Raw genomic sequence first — 25,803 nt, 5'->3', positions numbered from 1 at the left:
ATTGATGAATATGTGAATAATTACCTTCGAGTGAAATATAAAGATATTTTCATGTCAACTTCAGGTGAATGAGATGGGTTTCCTGTTGCTTTGATCATTATTCCAGATATATCACAGAGCATGTTAACTTTGCAATGTTTATGCATACAAAACTCAGTCACAGGTAGACACTGTCTATAGATTCACAGCTGGTAAACTGTGATCTATTCACTATTTAAACCTTCCTGACAATTATGTCATACTGGTGAACATTTTGGAGGAAATATTTTAAAATATTTTGTTCCAAGTTAAAGCAAGTCATCTTTCAGTATTGGTAGAAATATCCTCTATAATTATGATTTCTCTTTAAAAACAACTGTATGTAAATATTCAACAGAAAAAAGTTTTAAAATTTATTGAACTGAGTACCATTGTTTCTCAACAGAACAGTTTCTTACTACATTACAAGGTTACTGAAACCAGTTCAGTCAGTGAGGGCTACTTAGGAACAGGATCTTCTTCCAGAAAGCAAATTACTGTCATAACATGTTTGTTGTTTAAAGCTGCAGTCAGGGAAGCACAGAAACTGCAACTAATGTCTAGGACAGATAAACGATTGTTATTAAAGCATTGCCCCATGCTGTGATCATGGTGAATTGAACTCACCGAGCCAGACCATCCAACAATTTTGTCACCATCCAGAGCATTTGTTCTTTAATACAGCACTCAGCAATATACTTGCCACACTATGTCAGCCTGTAGATGATGGAATCTGGACCAGTGATTAGTACTGTGAACAAGCATCCATGCCAATGGGTCACGATAATACACTATCAATATTATCACAGTGAGTGAGTGAGTTGGTTTTTAAGCCGCTTTTAGCAATTTTCCAGCAATATCAAGGCGGGGAACACCAGAAATGGGCTTCACACATTGTACCCATGTGGGAAATTGAACCCAGGCCTTCAGCATGACGAGCAAACACTTTACCACTAGGCTACCCCACAGCCCTATTATCACAGAATCTGACCAGTTCATCCATATGGTCACCTCTAAGACCAGTATAGGGTGCCAGGGACCAGTTCTAACTGGTAATCAGGGCACTTTTCATACAATGGTGACAAGCAGTACTTACTGGGCAGAAGAGAGGACATCTGGGTAACCATTTTCAGCAATGTCAGAGATGGAGGGACAAGACTCTTTCCAATAATACTCTATATTTACATTGATTCTGTTCTGGAAAGATCTAACATGTTTGTGTACTGATTTACTTTCTGGAAGAAGGACCTGCCCTGAAATACTGATGATTTAGTGGTCAGATGACAATTATCAATAAACATTCCCAGATCGATTTGACAACTGTAAAAATCTCTTAGTAATGACATTGTGTTGAAAAGCAGAACCTCTCAAGATGCTAAACAGTATTTGTATAAATTCATTATTCCACACATTCTAGAGCAGTCCTTAATTTTTATCGAAAATGAATCTTCAAAATTGTATAGGAACATTTTTAGGTGGTTAATTTGAAACCTATTTACAATTACTGAGCCTCTATGATATGAAAGGTAACAGCACCCTTTGTTGAAATTGAAGAGTCTTGGAATGGCTTCAGAAGATACACCAAAAGCGACTGCCATTTGTAGAAACAAAAAAAAGTTAATTGTCAGATGACCTCCAGATCAGATCTCAGGTCACTTCAGCATGTCTCGTCCTTTAACAAGGCGAACATCACCAAGGTCACAAGGAGAGGTCACCAAGGTCACAAAGCCTACATGGTGCTGTGGTAGATGTGGGTAGCTAGGTCATCTGTGCTCAGTAGAGTAACTGCATGTCCACAGGTTACCATGGCAACTGCTTAAACAACACCTCAGGTGGGTGGGGCTATTTTTTGGTGGTTGACAGCCTGACCGATAGATGTCGTCAGTTATTGTTGGCACCCCAGATGATGAGGGCCAGGATTGTTATCACTATGGCGATGATGATAACAATTATACAGGTTTTCCGTCTAGATTTTCTCTGTAAAATAACATTTAATAACTCAGTACATAGACAGAAACAAGTGTGAAACATTTTGCAAGAATATATATATGTTTCACTAATCAAGCAGTACTGACCACTGCTCACTTCACAGAAAAGCCGAAATGTAAATACATGACCAACATGCTACTAAACTTTTAAACAAATCATATATACAGTGTATATACATTTGTATACTCTATCCAACAAAGGTTATGACTTCACAAGACAATATCAACTGTCTCAGTAATGATACAAACTGTATCACATATAGAGAGACAAGTGAGTGAAGAATGCGGTTTTATGCCCCTTTTAGAAATGTTCCAGCAATATCACGGCGGGGGACACCAGAAATGGGCTTCACACATTGTCCCCATGTGGGGAATCGAACCCAGGTCTTCGGTGTGACAAGCAAATGCTTTAACGACTAGGTGACCCCCACCGCCCCATTAGAGTGATAAGTATCATCTTTAAAGATGTACAGGAAAGTATCTTGTTGGAGATGTGTCTGACTGACTGACTGAGTTTGGATTTACGCTGCTTTTAGCAATATTCCAGCAACATCACGGCGGGGGACACCAGAAATGGGCTTCACACATTGTACCCATGTGGGGATTCAAACCCGGCTCTTTGGTGCGACGAGCGAACGCTGTAACCCTTAGGCTACCCCACCGCCCCTGTTGGAGATGTGTATATTTTCTACGTAGATGATCACTTTTTTTTGTTAAACTGTAGTGCTAATATGCTTACATACTTACATTCACATATTTAAAAAACAGTTAGTTTTTGGGGACAGCAACGGCGATGATAATAGCAATGACAACTAAAACCACAACAACAATAACAGCAATACAGCACTTTTTTCTTCGGGCTTTGGACTGAAACAAACAGAAATGTGATTGTGAAACTAAACATCAAACATCCAAGGCAGTGAAGACAATGTGGTTCTGCAGTGTACCAACAACAATAGACTGGTGGTTCTACAGTGTACCAACAACAATAGATTGGTGGTTCTACAGTGTACCAACAACAATGGACTGGTGGTTCTACAATGTACCAACAACAATAGACTGGTGGTTCTACAGTGTACCAACAACAATAGATTGGTGGTTCTACAATGTACCAACAACAATAGACTGGTGGTTCTACAATGTACCAACAACAATGGACTGGTGGTTCTACAGTGTACCAACAACAATAGATTGGTGGTTCTACAATGTACCAACAACAATGGACTGGTGGTTCTACAATGTACCAACAACAATGGACTGGTGGTTCTACAGTGTACCAACAACAATAGACTGGTGGTTCTACAATGTACCAACAACAATGGACTGGTGGTTCTACAATGTACAATAGACTGGTGATGTACCAACAACAATGGTGGTTCTACAGTGTACCAACAACAACAACAATGGACTGGTGGTTCTACAGTGTACCAACAACAATAGACTGGTGGTTCTACAATGTACCAACAACAATGGACTGGTGGTGTACCAACAACTAGACAGTGTACCAACAACAATAGACTGGTGGTTCTACAATGTACCAACAACAATGGACTGGTGGTTCTACAATGTACCAACAACAATGGACTGGTGGTTCTACAATGTACCAACAACAATGGACAATGTACCAACAACAATAGACTGGTGGTTCTACAGTGTACCAACAACAATAGACTGGTGGTTCTGTGGTGGTTCTACAGTGTACCAACAACAATGGACTACCTAGTGGTTCTACAGTGTACCAACAACAATGGACTGGTGGTTCTACAGTGTACCAACAACAGACTGGTGGTTCTACAGACAATGGACTGGTGGTTCTACAGTGTACCAACAACAATGGACTGGTGGTTCTACAGTGTACCAACAACAATGGACTGGTGGTTCTACAGTGTACCAACAACAACACTGGTGGTTCTACAGTGTACCAACAACAATGGACTGGTGGTTCTACAGTGTACCAACAACAATGGACTGGTGGTTCTACAGTGTACCAACAACAATGGACTGGTGGTTCTACAGTGTACCAACAACAATGGACTGGTGGTTCTACAGTGTACCAACAACAATGGACTGGTGGTTCTACAGTGTACCAACAACAATGGACTGGTGGTTCTACAGTGTACCAACAACAATGGACTGGTGGTTCTACAATGTACCAACAACAATAGACTGGTGGTTCTACAATGTACCAACAACAATAGACTGGTGGTTCTACAGTGTACCAACAACAATGGACTGGTGGTTCTACAGCGTACCAACAACAATGGACTGGTGGTTCTACAGCATACCAACAACAATGGACTAGTGGTTCTACAATGTACCAATAACAATGGACTGGTGGTTCTACAGTGTACCAACAGCAATGGACTGGTCGTCTTAAATTATTGTGCATAACTCAATGATGGCCTGATCATATGTGCAGGTGAAGGAACGAGTGAATACATGGCAACAAAAAGATTGGCAGAGCCTTGCTATGAATCACAGTTGGCTTGAAAACAATTGTGGTTGCAAGCATGTCTACTCAACTAACGAAGCCAGACCATCATATCTTCACTGTACCACAAGGTGCTGACAACAAGTACCATACTGACAACAAGTACCATACTAACATAGCTTTTCCATATTTTAATACATGCAATCACATAACTATACATAGAGAGAGGGTAGTCTAATCTCAAAGTGCACACTGACAATAGATTGGATCTTTCACAAATAGTGCTTTAGTGACACTCTTTGTTGTGATCAGATACCTGTAACATGATACAGAAAAATGTTACAGGTGTCATCCGGGAGAGGATGTAAACCATCATCCAAGGTGATGCTAACAGGCACAAGTAAGATGACATCATTGTGGCACAAGGCGCTGTCACCATTTGAGTAGGACAACACATAATCAGACATGTCACACCAGATCAGACTACCTCACTATCAGGGATGCCACGATACATTGATACATCAATACTTTTTCTAAGACGATACAATTATCGATACATTCAAAACTGTATCGATATTTAGTTTTGAAAGTATCGGTTTAAATATGTTTATGTATTGTTTACATTTTGCAATTGTATCATGTTTTTTGATGTCATGAGAGTTATACTGATTATTTTTCATGCACAAAGATGGGAAATTAGAACTTTTTAAACTCTGAGAATAAAAAATGTTGATCTTATGGACAATTATAAAATATGAAATATTAATGTTCAAAATGTAACAAAATTTACGTAATAAAGCCACGAAAACAGGTATAGTAATATGTATTGAATCGTGACATGGGTATCATGATGCATATCGATTCATGAAACTTATGTATCGTGACATCCCTACTCACTATACTACAAAGGGTGCCCATGAAATGGTTGTGGCGAAGCTCGAGACTCACCTGGTATGTGGAAGCTTTAGCCAGCTGTTGTGTCCCTTCCTCAACATGGATCTGGGTCTGTTCTATGTTAGCTTCTATGCTGTCTGCAAGGAGAAAGAAATTGCACAGAAATAAGATCTTCTTTAGCATCAAATATCAGTAAGGCTATTCACAGGTGCTCTAAATCAGACTGACTGACTGACTGAGTTTAGTTTTACGCCGCTTTTAGCAATATTCCAGCAATATCACGGCGGGGGACACCAGAAATGGGCTTAACACATTGTGCCCATGTGGGGAATCGAAGGTGACGAGCCTACGCTTTAACCACTAGGCTACCCTACCGCCCCTCTAAATCAGAAGCAGCTTGCAAAAGTTTCAGTCTCATTAGGTGCTCAACATCAGGTAACTTTCCTAATCAGAATCAACAAGGTCAAGGCTCCCAAATCCATGGTATGATATAAAATAATTTTGAACAATATCTTGAATAATAAGTTAAATGACCACTTTCAAATGTAAATACTTTAGGTTGCATCTTAATATCATGTTGAATTTTGCTGGATATTTTGAATGCATTGTTGTTTCTGAGCAAAGAGAGTATCTTTCAAGAACTTTTGTGTTTTGTGCAGGTTTGCCAAACTCAAATTCCTGACTCCAGATTATGAAGAATAAATACAGCTGAAACATTTCATACATCTTATCGGCTCATGAACCCATTTAGAATTCATCAATTCAGTGTCATGAACCAACATGACATGTACCTACCTAGAACCTCTCCTTGTTCATGAACTAACATGCCCAGGTACCTACCTAGAACCTCTCCTTGTTCATGAACTAACATGCCCAGGTACCTACCTAGAACCTCTCCTTGTTCATGAACCAACATGCCCAGGTACCCATCTAGAACCTCTCCTTGTTCATGAACCAACATGCCAGGGTACCTACCTAAAACCTCTCCTTGTTCATGAACCAAAATGCCCAGGTACCGACCTAAAACCTCTCCTTGTTTATGAACCAACATGCCCAGGTACCTACCTAGAACCTCTCCTTGTTTTTGAACCAAAATGCCAAGGTACCTACCTAGAACCTCTCCTTGTTCATGAACCAACATGCCAGGGTACCTACCTAGAACCTCTCCTTGTTCATGAACCAACATGCCAGGGTACCTACCTAGAACCTCTCCATGTTCATGACCCAACATGCCAAGGTACCTACCTAGAACCTCTCCATGTTCATGACCCAACATGCCAAGGTACCTACCTAGAACCTCTCCTTGTTCATGAACCAACATGCCCAGGTCTTTGAAGATCTGATTAACATCCATGATGTCATGCTGTAAAGTACAAATGTTGTCAGAGTGAGAAAATAATGTCACAAAGACTTTAGCAGCAATTCCATTTCAGTAGTAATTGGTTGATGCGGTAATATTCTTGTCATTCTAAGTCCTTGATGAGTTAATTGATGCCTCCTAGAACATGACATAAAGAGGCTGATGCCTCCTGCAACATGGAGGAGGGCCCAAAGTGACCCATAAAATAATCTGAGACCATTTATTCCTGAATCCATGAGGGAGTTTGACTTAATGCCTCTTTGGACAATATTTCATATCTATCGAAGCTCAATGAGGAGGAAAGACCCAAATGATACAGGTTTGAGAGAATTACAACTTTAGTGAAACTCATCTGTAAATATGTATTACTGACAACCTAGAAACAGGAACTAACAATCTTGGATTATACCCAGGATCACTGGTAAGCCTAGGGGACACAACTCTGCACAGAGGAATGTGGCACCTCAGATGTTTGGGGCACCTACATGCAACTGTTATACATGAAGCATGGAATATTGATGCTGACCTCGAGTTTCTTGATGGCATCCTCCCTCTCTCTCAGGAGATCCAGATCCACATCCTGTTCCATCTGCAGAACAGCTTTGGTTTGGGAGAAGCTGGAATTCAACACATTCATACCTTTAGTCAGGACAGGAACAATAACTGAGTCTGGATCAGACAATCCAGTGATCATCATGAGCATTGATCTACGTAATTAGAATATGATGACATGAGTCAACCAAGTCAGCGAGTCTGACCACCCGATCCCGTCAGTCGCCTATTACGACAAGCACGGGTTACTGAAGACCAATTCTAACCCGGACCTTCACGGGTCATGCTGAAAATTAACAATGCCACGGTCGTTGAATCAATAACAACATTATCTACCTGGCGGGGTAATTTTTGAAGATGTATGATCCAATCCAGGCCTCAAGGTGCTTCCAATCAACAACCTTTCTTCAGTGCATAAGATCTTTATTCAATAATGAGCAATACTCCAGACATGCTATCCACCCCAGCATTGTTTTGCAGAAGCGATGTCATACACCTCCATCAGTAATGATCCACGACGTAGAGGCATGCTAGTAACAGTACACGGATGTACTTAGACCTACTTCACTATCTGTTTGGTCACCTCTCATAAGTTGTTGGGGACCAATCCTAAACTTGAATCACCACAGGGGCTTAAATGTTTAGGATTAATTGCCCCTTGACTAAATTTCTCCTGAACAGCCAGTTCAGTTAGTACATTTGATCATGTCCGTCAAAACATAATGTCAACCTGGACCAGAAATACCAACATTTGACCAAGACCAAAAATACCAGTGTTTGATCCAGTAACAATGACAGCAATATTTGATCTGGACCAAAGATACCAGTTTTTCATCCGAAACCAATAGTACCAATTTTTGACAAAGGAACCAGTCATACCCCATATTTATATCTGAGCCCAAAGATTCCACTTTTTGAACAAGGTACAATGATATTAATATTTGATCTTGGGCCAATGATACCATTTTCGACCCGGGACCAAAGATACCAGTTTTTGATTTTTTACCAATGATACCATTGTTTGACCCGGGAATAATGATACCAGGGTTATACACCATGAGAAACAGTGAGTGAGTGAAATTACTCAATACTGGATCCACAATTTTGCATATCATTGTCATTATAGCTTTCATGTGTATTTGCTCACAGAGCATCACCTACCCAGGAGCCATACTCTGATCCTCTGTTGGCGACGGGAAGTCATCAAACGGAGACTGAAAGTTTGGAAAGATAAAATATCATTCATACTTGTTAGTTCATGTGGAGACATGGCGTGTAGACAGTCATGAGTGTGAACATATATGTAGCTGTCACAGATAATAAGCGAGTCAGTTTAGTTTTACGCCGTTTTTTTTAGCAATATTGCAGAAAAATCACAGTTGGGGACACCAGAAATAAGCTCCACACATTGTACCCATGTGGGGAATCAAACCCGGGTCAGCGGTGTGACGAGCGAACACTTTAACCACCTGGCTACCTCACTGCCCCCTAACAGATAACAAGCGCCATTAAGTATGAATGAGTGAGTGAGTTTAGTTTTGTGCCGCTTTTAGCAATATTCCAGCAATATCACGGCAGGGGACACCTGAAATGGGCTCCACACATTGTACCCACTAGTAAGTATGAAGATATTGTAAGTTACATCAATTGTCAATCAGATGTACAGACAGAGCTGTACAAAATATTTTATACAGACTGGCGTAAACATGACCTTGGCATCCTGTGTCAATAGATTTCACTCTTGACACATCTATCAAGCTTACCTTTCTGGAGGAAAGGGATACTATTCTATGGTAAGAAATACTAAGAATTCCATTGTGACACACCCTACAGGGTAAAGAGTCCCAAGAATCCCATTGAGACAACCCTACAGGGTAATAAATCCCAAGAATCCCATTGTGACACCCCTACAGGGTAATAAATCCCAATCATCCCATTGTGACACCCCTACAGGGAAATAAATCCCATGAATCCATTGAGACAACCCTACAGGGCAATAAATCCCATTGTGACACCCCTACAGGGTAATAAATCCCAAGAATCCCATTGAGACACCCCTGCAGGGCAATAAATCCCAAGAATCCCATTGAGACAACCCTACAGGGTAATAAATCCCAAGAATCCCATTGAGACACCCCTACAGGGTAATAAATCCCAAGAATCCCATTGAGACAACCCTACAGGGCAATAAATCTCAAGAATCCAATTGAGACAACCCTACAGGGTAATAAATCCCATGAATCCATTGAGACAACCCTACAGGGCAATAAATCCCATTGTGACACCCCTACAGGGTAATAAATCCCAAGAATCCCATTGAGACACCCCTGCAGGGCAATAAATCCCAAGAATCCCATTGAGACACCCCTACAGGGTAATAAATCCCAAGAATCCCATTGAGACAACCCTACAGGGTAATAAATCCCAAGAATCCCATTGAGACACCCCTACAGGGTAATAAATCCCAAGAATCCCATTGAGACACCCCTACAGGGTAATAAATCCCAAGAATCCCATTGAGACACCCCTACAGGGTAATAAATCCCAAGAATCCCATTGAGACACCCCTACAGGGTAATAAATCCCAAGAATCCCATTGTGACAACCCCTACAGGGTAATAAATCCCAAGAATCCCATTGAGACACTCCCTGCAGGCAATAATCCCTAGAATCCCAATAGAACCCCACAGGGAAAATCCATTGAATCCCATTGTGACATCCCTACAGGGTAATAAATCCCAAGAATCCCATTGAGACACCTCTACAGGGTAATAAATCCCAAGAATCCCATTGAGACAACCCTACAGGGTAATAAATCCCAAGAATCCCATTGTGACACCCCTACATGGTAATAAATCCCAAGAATCCCATTGTGACAACCCTACAGGGCAATAAATCCCAAGAATCCCATTGAGACACCCCATACAGGGTAATAAATCCTAAATCCCAAGAATCCCATTGTGACACCCCTACAGGGTAATAAATCCCAAGAATCCCATTGAGAGACCCCATACAGGGTAATAAATCCTAAATCCCAAGAATCCCATTGAGACACCCATACAGGGTAATAAATCCCAAGAATCCCATTGTGACACCCCTACAGGGTAATAAATCCCAAGAATCCCATTGTGACACCCCTACAGAGTAATATATCCTAAGAATCCCAGGCCCCACAGATGCACCCACCTTCATGGCCGCTGTCCCGGAATGTGCTCGTGCCCGTGCCATGCTGGCTTTCTCCTTCTCGGCCGCCGTGCGTTGGGCTGTCTGGAAGTTCTTCAGGGCATTGCTGAACTCTTCCGTCAGACGCTCCTTCTGCATCTTAAACTGTCTCTGAAATTTGTTTGTTTGTTGTTTAATTCCACATTCAGAAATAAACAAACTTTAGGACAAACAAATTACTAAACACCAACATAAAACTGATTCAAAGCCTCAGTTTAAAAGCCAACACATAGCAATATTACTGATAAAGTTTTGTGAGAATCTGCTACACGGAAGCACACAGTTTGCACATAGTTTTTTTCCATTGATATGTCAATGAACAGAAAAAAATTCACAGTCAATCCTAAATTGTGTATAAATAATGGCTTGTGACCCTGAAAAAGGAAGGTGATGGTAGCTGCTGGCTGCGTTACGGTCAAGTGTTATGAAACAGGAAACATTCTAAGGGTTCTAAGCACCTATCCACTCAGGATCAAAAGAGATGGGAGAGATGTAGTGTGAGATAGCATAATTCTAAAAATTTACTGCTTACAGATTGGGACAACAGAATGATGGATGCATTCAGATTACAAAAGCATTTAGTGGTCTACCTGGATTTGGTTGGATGGTTTGATGTTTAACACTGCACTCAGCAATATTCCAGCTATATGGCAGCGGTCTGTAAATAATCAAGTCTGGACCAGGGAATCCAGTGATAATGAGGGTCTACTAAGAGCTGACCTGTTCTGATGGGTTGCTCGGAGCAGGTAGATGTGCCAGTTCCTGCAGATGAGTGTTGGTCTCTTTGGCCAGCTGGTTCGTGTAATGGGTTGTCTGATGCCTGCAAATGGTAACAAAGCTCACTCATGGCTCTGGTAGAACTGCTTCAGTCACAATCACAAGTATAATATATGGGCAAATACTTAGGTGATGTGTTTAAGTTGATGGGTGTGTACGTCAAGAGCAATGCCAGTGAAGCAGTTTGTTATCCTCAATTGCTGTTATTTGTGTCTATTGTGTACCATCTTTTACACGGCTAGGAATGACTTGAAGCAAGGGGCCATGTTCCCATATTAAGATGCATGAATACAATTTCTGACATCTCCTGACTTTATTAGTGAGTGAGTTTAATTGTACGACGCTTTTAGCAATTTTCCAGCAATATCACGGCAGGGGACACCACAAATGGGCTTCACACATTGGACCCATGTGGGGAACCGAACGCGGGTCTTCGGTGTGACGAGCAAATGCTGTAACCACTAGGCTACCCCACTGCACCCTGACTTTATTAAAGGTATCAAGAGCTTATAAGATGTTGCAAACAGATTCATTCTGATCTCGCATTCAGAAGACTGACTGACTGAGTTTAGTTTTATGCCGCTTTTAGCAATATTCCAGCAACATCACGGCGGGGGATACCAGAAATGAGCTTCACACAGTGGGGAATCAAACAGGTCATTGGCGTGACGAGCCAACGCTTTAACCACAAGGCTACCCCAACGCCCCGCATTCAGAAGAAGCATTTTGATTGGTTGTATATATAGGCTCATAAGGAGCAAGAGAAAGAATGATTCACTTTGAGTTATTCACCCTTAGTCATCAAACCTGAAAATCACTAACCAATTCATTGAAACATTTAACCTGCTATGTAGGAAAACTTACCTTGTCTTTAAATCAGTGTATGAAATAAGCCAAAAAACCCAGCCAGACATAATAGGGTTGTGAACTCAATTAAGGCTAAAATCAAGATAACTGAGTGTTACGCTCCCAGTCCCAAAAGAAGTAGTTTGTTTTATGTCCCCCACTGGTGTTGGAAGTTTTCGTTTTTAATTAAAGGCAGGTAACTCTAACCTGCTTTCTCCCTATCAGAAAGTACACACTTTGTTGAGGAGCTATTATTATATAGGACCTTTTCAGTTTTCCGGGTGGAGTTAGACATCACTGCGCTGAACTTGAGTGAATCACAGTGCAGAGGATACTCTAAAAAGGGTCTAATACAAGAGTCTTCCCTCCTCCAGAATTCAAACAATGTACTATTCTTAGCAGTATATCAGGCAAATGAGTTTAAGAATAGGAGAAAAATGCCATGTCACTGTATCATTTAAAGCCCAAGCAAAATGACCAGAAACATGATACTTTTTCAGAACCCTACTGTTTGGTGACACTCACACTCTGTTCCTGATATCATCAGAGTCTTCTCTTGTTCCGATCTGGGCAACAAATCTCTGAATCTGTGCAACTGGATTTTAACAAGAAAAGGTGATAACTTTATCCATAAATAATGATCAACAAGTTAATGTGGCATTACCAGTCTACAGACTCATCATCTGGCACACAAGAAAACAAGTTTAACAGTAAATATTTACCTGTATGACAAAGAATGACGACTCTGACAAAATGACACTGTGCTTGATCACCACATGGCTAACACACAGGACAACTTGATTTTAGGCCATTTTAAGAAATATTACTCAAATCTGAGTATGTTTATGAAGTGTTTCAGGTAATACATGAGTGACCAAAACTTACGACTTGTTGGGCTTTGTGTTCATATGGATTACTCCATTTCAACAGTTTACTCACCATTTTGTGTAATTTTCTGAATATTATTTCCAACACTCTGTGCAAGTCTGGTGTGATCACTGGCCCCATCAGCTGCAGCAGAAGAATATGACAGTGAGTAGGTACATAAGTCCACGATAAACTGATCTAAGAATTGCAAATATCATCTGATATCTTGTGTTCTATGAGTGTGTGAGTGAGTTGTGTTATGTTGCACTCAGTAATATTCCAGCTATATGACTTCAGTCTGTAAATAATCGAGTCTGGACCAGAAAATTGAGTGATCAACAACATGAGCATCTACACAAATGGGTTACAATGACATGTGTCAACCATGTCAGTGAGAGGGACCACCTGATCCTGTTAGTTGCCTCTTACAACAAGCATGGGTCGCTGCTCTAACCTGGATCTTTGTGTTCTATGAAGTCAGGCAATTTACTAGATATAATGGGTTTTCTGATAATTCCCCATCTGAATGAGTAACTGAATGTTGTTTATGTTCTTGTCAGCAATATTCCAGCTACTGGAGAATATATTTTAACACTGCATAATGAAAATATATTGTTTGTTTGCTGTTAAATGCCACACTAAGCAATATTCCAGCTATATATGGTCCATAAATAATTGTAGAACAGGCAATCCAGTGATCAACAGCATGAACATAGATTTACCCAATGGGGATACAATGACATGAATAAAACAAGAACCATATAGCCTTTTCCTCTGTAACACTAACAGTTTATGGGTCTGTCATCAGTGATACACATTTACCTCCACAAAGGTATAAAATTACTTACAACTTAATTTACGGGAATTGGCATATTTGTAACTTCAATGTAGAAATTTGTTCCATACTTAAGGCTAATTTGGCTCTCAACAGGTCTAGATAAAACTGTTTGACTTTGAGCTCTTTAAAGGTCACATGCAACGTAAAACACAACTTTCCAGATTCTGATACCTTTCGGTATGGACTTACCGAAACAAATCGTCAAAAATGCAAATTCAACTAATAAAGTTGAAAAATTACGCGATGAAAAAAAATGCGCGAAATTAGAGTTCAAACGTTTCACTAATTTCCCCCCGACTTTTCTGGGGAAAACGGGTTTCAACAGCTGGGCTGCGCTCATAGCACGTGCGCAGTGAAAGAGGCAGCTTGAAGCCGGGTTGTCCGGTGAATACTCGGTGAAGGCTTTGGTGTGAGCTATTTTTCTAATGTTTTGTTGATATCTCACAGGCGTAACTTTTTATATGTTATGACAGTGAGTTAACTGTTTATATAATTTCACCACACGTTCTTCTTACCGAGTCACTTTCTCAGTTCGATACTTAAAAGCAATGTCATTATTTAGCGTTGACAGAATTTCTAACTGTGATATAGATATGTCGTTGTCACAGACAAAACTCAATGTCTTGTTTTATTGACACCTGTGTGTCTGCCTGCCTGTCTGCTAATGACAATATTCAATACACAGCTGCTATCACTGACCACATGCAATTTGAACTTAACACCAATCAGGCTGTACACCATAAACAAAATCCATTGATTTATGGCCCGAGTTCGGTCTCTGTCACATTATGTAATTACACAGACAGGCAGGTGTGATACTTGAACACATGACATGTTATGATGTCTGTTGATTGCAAAATGTTATACACACAAAAATGAGCATGTATTTACAAAACCCAACATCTCTATATATACACACACAATGAGCCGTGAAGGCATCTGCAAATGAACCAGCCGTTACACTTGAGTGCACACCCACCCGCTCTGACTGGGTTCGGTATCCTGGCTGCTTCGTTTCTTGGGAAGTAAACCCAAGTACACAATATTGCACTTTTGATTTGCGATTGTACGCTTATAATTTTGTTTATACGTTTTTTCATAATTTTTGATAATTGTGTTTTAATTATGTTTGATTTTTTGGTTGCATGTGACCTTTAATATTTTGATGGACACAGATTTAAACAAAGCAACTCAATGATTTAAAGAATCTTTGACAGGACATTCTTTCATATCATTACCAAATTTGTAAACATCCTCCGTGATTATTGATAACAATTTGCAATTTTAGCATAAGCAACAATAGTACAATGCTTTCATAATTACCTCCCCTTCCCTGGTAGCCTCCCGAGCTTCCACCTTGGTAGCCAGAGAACCCATCAAACGATCCTCTACCATATGATGCCATGATTGCAGCTGCTAATTTGTTTCTAGACAGTCACAAATGTAATTCTTACTGGATAGTATTCAGTCTGAAAAGAAAAAAATATAAATAGAATCAACATAATATGAATATGAATCTATACTCTCTGGTACTTGCAGGTCAGTGCCATAGAATCTATTGCTGAATAACACAATGCTAAAGACAGAATACATCTCATAAAATCATTTTTCAGGAAATTCTGTATTTATCACCATGGTCACAACCAACACGGTCAACCCTGTAGGTGATATTGTCTGATCTTGAAAAATAGGTTAAAAGAAGGAAGTCATTGTGGTATAGGCTTGTTGCTGTCCACTTGATTTACACCAACTGGTCATTTGTCCGATGGCTGAGGTGGCCAGCTGTATTGGCAAGAATGAGTTGTTACCGTGGTTACAGAAGGTAAAATAATAATCAAACAGAGCTTGAAACCTTAAGGTGCGTTCCCATAGTGTGACTTGCAGTAAGAACTTATAGCATGCAACGCAGCTGCAACGCGAGAACACCCAAACTGTAACAATCTGAAATCACATACAACTAAGAGTAGTTGCAGCTGAGTTGAAAGACAGAGGACTTGTCCTAATTCCTACTATAAGTCGCAAACTCTCTACCAATGAAATTGCTTAGATCTGTGTCAACCTCAGAGTGAAGTCTGTTTTGTTTATGTTGACATCATGATGGAGACAAGACTGAACAAAATTGGTGTTACGGACAAGAAACCAAGTGGTTTACAGGTTTTTATTTGCCACAGGAACATACAACATGCCACCTATTCCAAATGAGACAACAGACTAGTGGGTCACTGCGATATGTAGACTGGCATTAATGCTAGCATTTCTTCTTCACTCAACGAATCCATGTTGCCAATATATATATATGAAACTATACCTGAACGAGCAGTCTAAGACATAACCCAAAAGTCCTGGGCCACTATTAATCAATATTTTGTTACCTCTGCAGGGATTGGGAAAGGCAGGGGCCACAGCCCATTTTGCACATTAGAATAAAAAATGGCCCATTAAAATTTTGAAGTTTACTATTGATACAAGGGCAGTGGCCCATTCTAAGTTCAGCAAATGGCAAATAATTCTGAAAATGGCCCATTGTCAAAGTTCCCTATCCCAATCCCTGCCTCTGGGTTTCTACTAAATTCTAGCAAAACTTGCAAACGAAGCGAACAATGCTCAGTAAAGCAGTACAACGAAGACCGATTCCAACAGAATGTTTGTCATATTTAGGGTATGCACACTAGAAGTTGGTACAAGTCCTACAGTCAACTGCTTGATATTTAAGGTATCATGAGAACTGAAAAGGGTAGTTTCTGTTGCTGACCACCATAAACAAATGTTGTGTGTGTGAAGTTTGATGGGTTGCTGTTTGATGTTGACTATTCTTAAAGATTAGTGCTGGTATTGGCATACAACAGGCATCAAAATACTAAAATTTTAGTCACGACGATATATTGCCAAAGTATTGTGCACTGAAGCTGCGATACGATGCGAATCCCGATACAAGGGTGGCGATACGATACGTATCACGATACTAAAACCTTTAATTCTAACACCAACTATAAAACACCTTAAGATCAAAACAAAACCACTTGAAAGTATTTCGTCAAATTCCACCAGCATTTTTCAATGTTCATTCGGAAATGAGATAATTACGTTTATACACAGACTTTGTGAATGTTGATAAAATGCGAGCGCTATGTTTGACACAGTTCCTGAAGGAAGAAAATCCGAGAAACCTATGAAGGGAAAATAAGTATGCATATATTTTAATCATTAAACAAAAGTAAGTATTTCTTGACAAGATATCGGCAATATTCAAAGTAAAACATCGATGTATCGAGGCCAAATTGAAATATCGTATCAGGATATACGACAATGTAAAACATTTTATCGATTCACTGTATTGGCGGCCCATGGATCGATGCATCGTCACACCACTATTACAGATACCTATTATAAACCATACATATGGGATTGATTTCAGGAAACATGCTGATGAATTTTAAATGATATTCACAAACAGCTTACAATGCTTATAACTATGTTAACATGAATACAAGAAAATATAAATTTGTTGCATTTTAAACACATTCAAACTTATTGTCCATTTTTAATGTATTAAAGTGTAGACAATGTTCAAAGATTTTAACATCGACATGATTATTGTGGTAGGTGCATGATATCACTAGTAAAGACTGTTGCCTTTCCTTCATTTATGACAACAAATACTTGACAATGACATGTCATCGTGGTCATGGAAAAGACTGATTAATAATTAACTTGTTCAACAAACAACATGTCTTAATTCCTACTGTTACTCAAGTTACAACCACTGTATATAATGGCAATACATAACAGCCAAAATATATCATCAGATTTGGTCAAAAGACGCATATGCCTGATAACAACCCACAGAAATATATATTAAAATACATACAAAAACATTTTGTTTCAGATGTCAGCATATATCATGATCTCAACTTATTGTAAATTTTGTAACATGGATACTGTCACGATACAAATCAATACATTGAGTTGGTAATGAACTGCTACTGACTCATCTACCATGTTTACATTCCATAACACTACTATGGTTAAGGTGGTAAACAAGAGCCCATGAATTAAAATTTTAATATTTGATGGAACAGCTTAGGTTATATTTAACATTAGGATGATTAATCGCAGGTCACGATAGAAACTATTTTTGATAAACCTAAAGAAGAAACTAATTTTAATACACACAGATGTATTAATTTATTGTGATAGTTTTGAGTCAATATTTTCAAATCAAACTTTCCACACAAAGAAACCCTTAAATTTGTAAATGCTCATGAAATATATCACTCAAAACTAAAGATAAATTGCATAATTTGTAAACTGATATATCAGTTGTTTGTTTTGAATGACATTCTGACAGAATCACAACAATATACATGTACATTAAAACAACTGTAAACATCATACACTTTTATATAAAACAATATCAGACAATTAGATAAAAATGTATACATACATGTACAGCACATAAATTGGCTTTTGATCATGTTCATGATGACATTGTGTCCTACTCCTAAATAGTTATTACAAATGGTGGAGCTTCTTCATGATACTATTTCGTTTATGAAATATGATGCCCCTTCCATACATAAGAAATTACGTCAAATTTTGATATACAAGTGCAACGACAGACCGTTGAGTTGGTATACTTGCTCACTTTGTTCAGGGTAAACAGTCAATCACTACTGGACCGGACATTGAAATGAGGAACAGATCAAGCGGATCTGATCTACATCATGTTAAAGATACATACAGCGTACTGTCCATGAAATGCAATAACTTTTTAAATCTGCAGGTGAAATCTAATTTTGGTTACATACATACGAAATAACCTGTGACGATGAGTAAGAAACTAAATTTAAAATCCCAACTCACACCTTTCTTGAACAGTTGTGATAAGGCAAGATATTTTGCAAATTATCATCTGTCAATCTCTGAATTTCCTTATTTTCAGCTATGAAGTAGACGGCATGTTTCTGCTTTTGTCACCAACATATAATATTTCTCAAATGCCTATTCCATAATTATCCAGGAACATAACCCGTCTCATACCACAACATGAACACATTTTGCGACCAAACCCACCTACTTCCCACTTGCCTCCATTACGTGACGTCAGTGTTCAAAGGTACGTAACTCTCAACATGTGCATTAATGTGCAGACCTCTAGAAAAAAGAACTTGCTTCTTACAGATCTGTCATTCATGATCCTTAGTGTTAGACCTACTCTGGCGACTTCCTCTCATAAATCAAGTTATAAACACTATGTTAAGGCAAAATAACCTAACAAACGTTTAAATCACGTCTGTTTTCAATCACGGTTTATTTCAAATGACATCTAAAAATAGCAATGGACATTTTATGCTCCTTCTTTCAGGATTAACAAAATCACCTAAAACTGATATCTTGGTGTCAGGGATTTTCGACGATGTAAGACAAAAACGTAATTTTTTATCTGTAATATCATTTAAAGTTTTTATTTTACTAAGCTTGAGTGATAAAGGATATGTTCATCTATTTCACACAAAAATATCAAGTGTTTCCTACTAGCGTTGATGATATATCGTATCGGCGAAACTGTTGCCGCTCGTCACATCCAGGTATTTTGTATGGTTTTCGATGATGAGCCATACATTTTGCTCCGCACTGCGAGGGAGTGTTGTGATAACGTGGTTTCCTATTTATATATTGCCTACCACCAGCAGACGACTGATCTTACTGAATTTTCGCTTGCTATTTTTTGTTATAAAGGCAACTCGATCTCTGGTATATGATATTGATGTTTGTTTGCTTTTTATATAACTTTACATCCCGATTTCCATTGTCAACAAAACTTCTCACGACAGCGACTGGGCACCCGCCCTACCAGTGAAATTGTTTGTGCACTCCGATCGCACACGTACTCACCCGATATATAGCGCGAACAATGCAATCGTCGAAATCACCAGAACGTCGAAATCAGCTCGTGTTGGGATACATTTTGGCCCAACAGTGAATACGTGCTTGTGTACAGACCGTGGTTCTGTGCTCATGTTTTGAGCCAACAGTGGCCAATGCTAGCTTATTAGTAACCGACTGCACATATTGCGGGTATTTTCTCCCTCCGTCACTCACACTCAACCACTCAACCGCGATAGAGGTCAATATGTTTTCTAGCATTGTCTGGAACCAAACTATTTTACCAAAGACGAACTGTGAAGAAAACGACATCAAAGAACATACATCACATCATGTTTTCTTCTCTATTATTCTCATCATAAGATCCATCATATATATCATATCATCATCACATCATTCTTATCTCTGTCACAAGACAGTTTGGTTTTGATTACTCTCCAGTCCAGTTGATGTGCTGAGGTACATAGCAGTCCACGCTGCGCACTACGCACGCACGCACACACCCCCATACACACCACCCCACACACACACATGTATGTGCTGAGTGCTGAGATACATATCAGTCCACGCTGTATATACAAACACAGATAGTGATGTGTCTCCAGTTAAGTGCATGCGTGAATGCTGAGATAGATGTCAGTCCACGCTGTATATACACACACAGATAGTGATGAGTGTCCAGTTTAGTGTATGTGCTGAGTGCTGAGACACATATCAGTCCACGCTGTATATACACACACAGATAGTGATGAGTCTCCAGTTTAGTGTATGTGTGAGTTCTGAGATACATATCAGCCCACGCTGTATATACAACACATAAAGTGATGTGTCTCCAGTTTAGTGTATGTGTGAATGCTGAGATAGATGTCAGTCCACGTTGTATATACACACACAGATAGTGATGTGTCTCCAGTTTAGTGTATTTGTGAGTTCTGAGATACATATCAGTCCACGCTGTATATACACACACATATAGTGTTGTGTCTCCAGTTTAGTGTATGTGTGAGTTCTGAGATACATATCAGTCCACTCTGTATGTACACACAGATAGTGATGAGTCTCCAGTTTAGTGTATGTGCTGAGTGCTGAGCCACATATCAGTCCACGTTGTATATACACACACAGGTAGTGATGTGTCTCCAGTTTAGTGTATGTGCTGAGTGCTGAGCCACATATCAGTCCACGTTGTATATACACACACAGGTAGTGATGTGTCTCCAGTTAGGGTATGTGCTGAGTGCTGAGCCACATATCAGTCCACGCTGTATATACACACAGGTAGTGATGTGTCTCCAGTTTAGTGTATGTGCTGAGTGCTGAGCCACATATCAGTCCACGCTGTATATACACACACAGATAGTGATGTGTCTCCAGTTTAGTGTATGTGCTGAGTTCTGAGACACATATCAGTCCACGCTGTATATACACACACAGATAGTGATGAGTCGCCAGTTTAGAGTATGTGCTGAGTGCTGAGATACATATCAGTCCACGCTGTATATACACACACAGATAGTGATGAGTCTCCAGTTTAGTGTATGTGCTGAGTGCTGAGATACATATCAGTCCACGTTGTATATACACACACAGGTAGTGATGTGTCTCCAGTTTAGTGTATGTGCTGAGTGCTGAGCCACATATCAGTCCACGTTGTATATACACACACAGGTAGTGATGTGTCTCCAGTTTAGTGTATGTGCTGAGTGCTGAGCCACATATCAGTCCACGCTGTATATACACACAGGTAGTGATGTGTCTCCAGTTTAGTGTATGTGCTGAGTGCTGAGCCACATATCAGTCCACGCTGTATATACACACACAGATAGTGATGTGTCTCCAGTTTAGTGTATGTGCTGAGTTCTGAGATACATATCAGTCCACGCTGTATATACACACACAGATAGTGATGAGTCGCCAGTTTAGAGTATGTGCTGAGTGCTGAGATACATATCAGTCCACGCTGTATATATACACACAGGATAGTGATGTGTCTCCAGTTTAGTGTATGTGCTGAGTGCTGAGATACATATCAGCCCACGCTGTATATACACACACAGATAGTGGTGTGTCTCCAGTTTAGTGTATGTGCTGAGTTCTGAGATACATATCAGTCCACGCTGTATATACACACACAGATAGTGATGAGTCTCCAGTTTAGTGTATGTGCTGAGTTCTGAGATACATATCAGTCCACGCTGTATATACACACACAGATAGTGATGTGTCTCCAGTTTAGTGTATGTGCTGAGTTCTGAGATACATATCAGCCCACGCTGTATATACACACACAGGTAGTGATGTGTCTCCAGTTCCAGTGTATGTGCTGAGTTCTGCTGAGATACATATCAGTCCACGTTGTATATACACACACAGGTAGTGATGTGTCTCCAGTTTAGGGTATGTGCTGAGTGCTGAGCCACATATCAGTCCACGCTGTATATACACACAGGTAGTGATGTGTCTCCAGTTTAGTGTATGTGCTGAGTGCTGAGCCACATATCAGTCCACGTTGTATATATACACACACAGGTAGTGATGTGTCTCCAGTTTAGTGTATGTGCTGAGTTCTGAGATACATATCAGTCCACGTTGTATATACACACACAGGTAGTGATGAGTCTCCAGTTTAGGGTATGTGCTGAGTGCTGAGCCACATATCAGTCCACGCTGTATATATACACACAGGTAGTGATGTGTCTCCAGTTTAGTGTATGTGCTGAGTGCTGAGCCACATATCAGTCCACGCTGTATATACACACAGGTAGTGATGTGTCTCCAGTTTAGTGTATGTGCTGAGTTCTGAGACACATATCAGTCCACGCTGTATATACACACACAGATAGTGATGAGTCTCCAGTTTAGTGTATGTGCTGAGTGCTGAGATACATATCAGTCCACGCTGTATATACACACACAGATAGTGATGAGTCTCCAGTTTAGTGTATGTGCTGAGTGCTGAGCCACATATCAGTCCACGTTGTATATACACACACAGGTAGTGATGTGTCTCCAGTTTAGTGTATGTGCTGAGTGCTGAGCCACATATCAGTCCACGTTGTATATACACACACAGGTAGTGATGTGTCTCCAGTTTAGTGTATGTGCTGAGTGCTGAGCCACATATCAGTCCACGCTGTATATACACACAGGTAGTGATGTGTCTCCAGTTTAGTGTATGTGCTAAGTGCTGAGCCACATATCAGTCCACGCTGTATATACACACACAGATAGTGATGTGTCTCCAGTTTAGTGTATGTGCTGAGTTCTGAGACACATATCAGTCCACGCTGTATATACACACACAGATAGTGATGAGTCTCCAGTTTAGTGTATGTGCTGAGTGCTGAGATACATATCAGTCCACGCTGTATATACACACACAGGTAGTGGTGTGTCTCCAGTTTAGTGTATGTGCTGAGTGCTGAGATACATATCAGTCCACGCTGTATATACACACACAGATAGTGGTGTGTCTCCAGTTTAGTGTATGTGCTGAGTTCTGAGATACATATCAGTCCACGCTGTATATACACACACAGATAGTGATGAGTCTCCAGTTTAGAGTATGTGCTGAGTTCTGAGATACATATCAGTCCACGCTGTATATACACACACACAGATAGTGGTGTGTCTCCAGTTTAGTGCATGTGCTGAGTTCTGAGATACATATCAGCCCACGCTGTATATACACACACAGGTAGTGATGTGTCTCCAGTTTAGTGTATGTGCTGAGTTCTGAGATACATATCAGTCCACGTTGTATATACACACACAGGTAGTGATGTGTCTCCAGTTAGGGTATGTGCTGAGTGCTGAGCCACATATCAGTCCACGCTGTATATACACACAGGTAGTGATGTGTCTCCAGTTTAGTGTATGTGCTGAGTGCTGAGCCACATATCAGTCCACGTTGTATATACACACACAGGTAGTGATGTGTCTCCAGTTTAGTGTATGTGCTGAGTTCTGAGATACATATCAGTCCACGTTGTATATACACACACAGGTAGTGATGTGTCTCCAGTTAGGGTATGTGCTGAGTGCTGAGCCACATATCAGTCCACGCTGTATATACACACAGGTAGTGATGTGTCTCCAGTTTAGTGTATGTGCTGAGTGCTGAGCCACATATCAGTCCACGCTGTATATACACACACAGGTAGTGATGTGTCTCCAGTTTAGAGTATGTGCTGAGTTCTGAGATACATATCAGTCCACGCTGTATATACACACACAGATAGTGGTGTGTCTCCAGTTTAGTGTATGTGTGAGTTCTGAGATACATATCAGTCCACTCTGTATGTACCCACAGATAGTGATGAGTCTCCAGTTTAGTGTATGTGCTGAGTGCTGAGCCACATATCAGTCCACGTTGTATATACACACACAGGTAGTGATGTGTCTCCAGTTTAGTGTATGTGCTGAGTGCTGAGCCACATATCAGTCCACGTTGTATATACACACACAGGTAGTGATGTGTCTCCAGTTTAGTGTATGTGCTGAGTGCTGAGCCACATATCAGTCCACGCTGTATATACACACAGGTAGTGATGTGTCTCCAGTTTAGTGTATGTGCTGAGTGCTGAGCCACATATCAGTCCACGTTGTATATACACACACAGGTAGTGATGAGTCTCCAGTTTAGTGTATGTGCTGAGTTCTGAGACACATATCAGTCCACGCTGTATATACACACACAGATAGTGATGAGTCGCCAGTTTAGAGTATGTGCTGAGTGCTGAGATACATATCAGTCCACGCTGTATATACACACACAGATAGTGATGAGTCTCCAGTTTAGTGTATGTGCTGAGCCACATATCAGTCCACGTTGTATATACACACACAGGTAGTGATGTGTCTCCAGTTTAGTGTATGTGCTGAGTGCTGAGCCACATATCAGTCCACGCTGTATATACACACAGGTAGTGATGTGTCTCCAGTTTAGTGTATGTGCTAAGTGCTGAGCCACATATCAGTCCACGCTGTATATACACACACAGGTAGTGATGTGTCTCCAGTTTAGTGTATGTGCTGAGTTCTGAGACACATATCAGTCCACGCTGTATATACACACACAGATAGTGATGAGTCGCCAGTTTAGAGTATGTGCTGAGTTCTGAGATACATATCAGTCCACGCTGTATATACACACACAGATAGTGGTGTGTCTCCAGTTTAGTGTATGTGCTGAGTGCTGAGATACATATCAGCCCACGCTGTATATACACACACAGATAGTGGTGTGTCTCCAGTTTAGTGTATGTGCTGAGTTCTGAGATACATATCAGCCCACGCTGTATATACACACACAGATAGTGATGAGTCTCCAGTTTAGAGTATGTGCTGAGTTCTGAGATACATATCAGTCCACGCTGTATATACACACACACAGATAGTGGTGTGTCTCCAGTTTAGTGTATGTGCTGAGTGCTGAGATACATATCAGTCCACGCTGTATATACACACACAGATAGTGGTGTGTCTCCAGTTTAGAGTATGTACTGAGTTCTGAGATACATATCAGTCCACGCTGTATATACACACACAGATAGTGATGAGTCTCCAGTTTAGTGTATGTGCTGAGTGCTGAGATACATATCAGTCCACGCTGTATATACACACACAGGTAGTGATGTGTCTCCAGTTTAGTGTATGTGCTGAGTTCTTAGATACACATCAGTCCACGCTGTATATACACACACAGATAGTGATGTGTCTCCAGCTTATGTATGTGCTGAGTGCTGAGATACATATCAGTCCACGCTGTATATACACACACAGATAGTGGTGTGTCTCCAGTTTAGTGTATGTGCTGAGTTCTGAGATACATATCAGCCCACGCTGTATATACACACACAGATAGTGATGAGTCTCCAGTTTAGTGTATGTGCTGAGTGCTGTGATACATATCAGCCCACGCTGTATATACACACACAGATAGTGGTGTGTCTCCAGTTTAGTGCATGTGCTGAGGTACTTAGTACAGCATGCAAGGCTGAGGAAATGAACTCACTTCACTCCAACTGAATAATCAAGGTATAATATTGTTATGTTGCAGTGTCATTCATAGTCAAACAGTGTTACAATCGCATTACATTGTCTCTGTTAAGGTAAGTGGAGG

At 40.3% G+C, this 25,803-nt stretch overlaps 1 protein-coding gene across 2 annotated transcripts; it reads right to left on the bottom strand.

The window, feature by feature from the left end:
- LOC124276359 (syntaxin-7-like) lies at positions 1–18,914 on the bottom strand. Of its 2 annotated transcripts, XM_046712002.1 has the most exons (12): positions 18,867–18,914; positions 15,117–15,262; positions 13,028–13,099; positions 12,614–12,683; positions 11,186–11,285; positions 10,430–10,576; positions 8,405–8,457; positions 7,218–7,308; positions 6,622–6,694; positions 5,386–5,468; positions 2,754–2,873; positions 1–1,995 (listed from the first exon to the last, which is right to left on the bottom strand). In XM_046712002.1, exons 2-11 carry the CDS (start codon positions 15,196–15,198, stop codon positions 2,775–2,777), a joined length of 870 nt encoding a protein of 289 aa, XP_046567958.1. In that variant the 5' UTR covers positions 15,199–15,262; positions 18,867–18,914; the 3' UTR covers positions 1–1,995; positions 2,754–2,774. The 2 variants fall into 2 exon arrangements, with proteins under 2 accessions (XP_046567958.1, XP_046567959.1); XM_046712003.1 differs by lacking the exons at positions 2,754–2,873; positions 18,867–18,914 and adding an exon at positions 18,439–18,462.
- Positions 18,915–25,803: the final 6,889 nt, after the last annotated feature.

The sequence above is a fragment of the Haliotis rubra genome, unplaced genomic scaffold, assembly GCF_003918875.1.
Source record: "Haliotis rubra isolate DU_JTF1 unplaced genomic scaffold, ASM391887v1 Scf208, whole genome shotgun sequence".
Lineage (NCBI taxonomy): Eukaryota > Metazoa > Mollusca > Gastropoda > Lepetellida > Haliotidae > Haliotis > Haliotis rubra.
The sequence above is the reverse complement of the archived record's forward strand: the minus strand, read 5'-3'. Positions and strand labels throughout refer to the sequence as shown.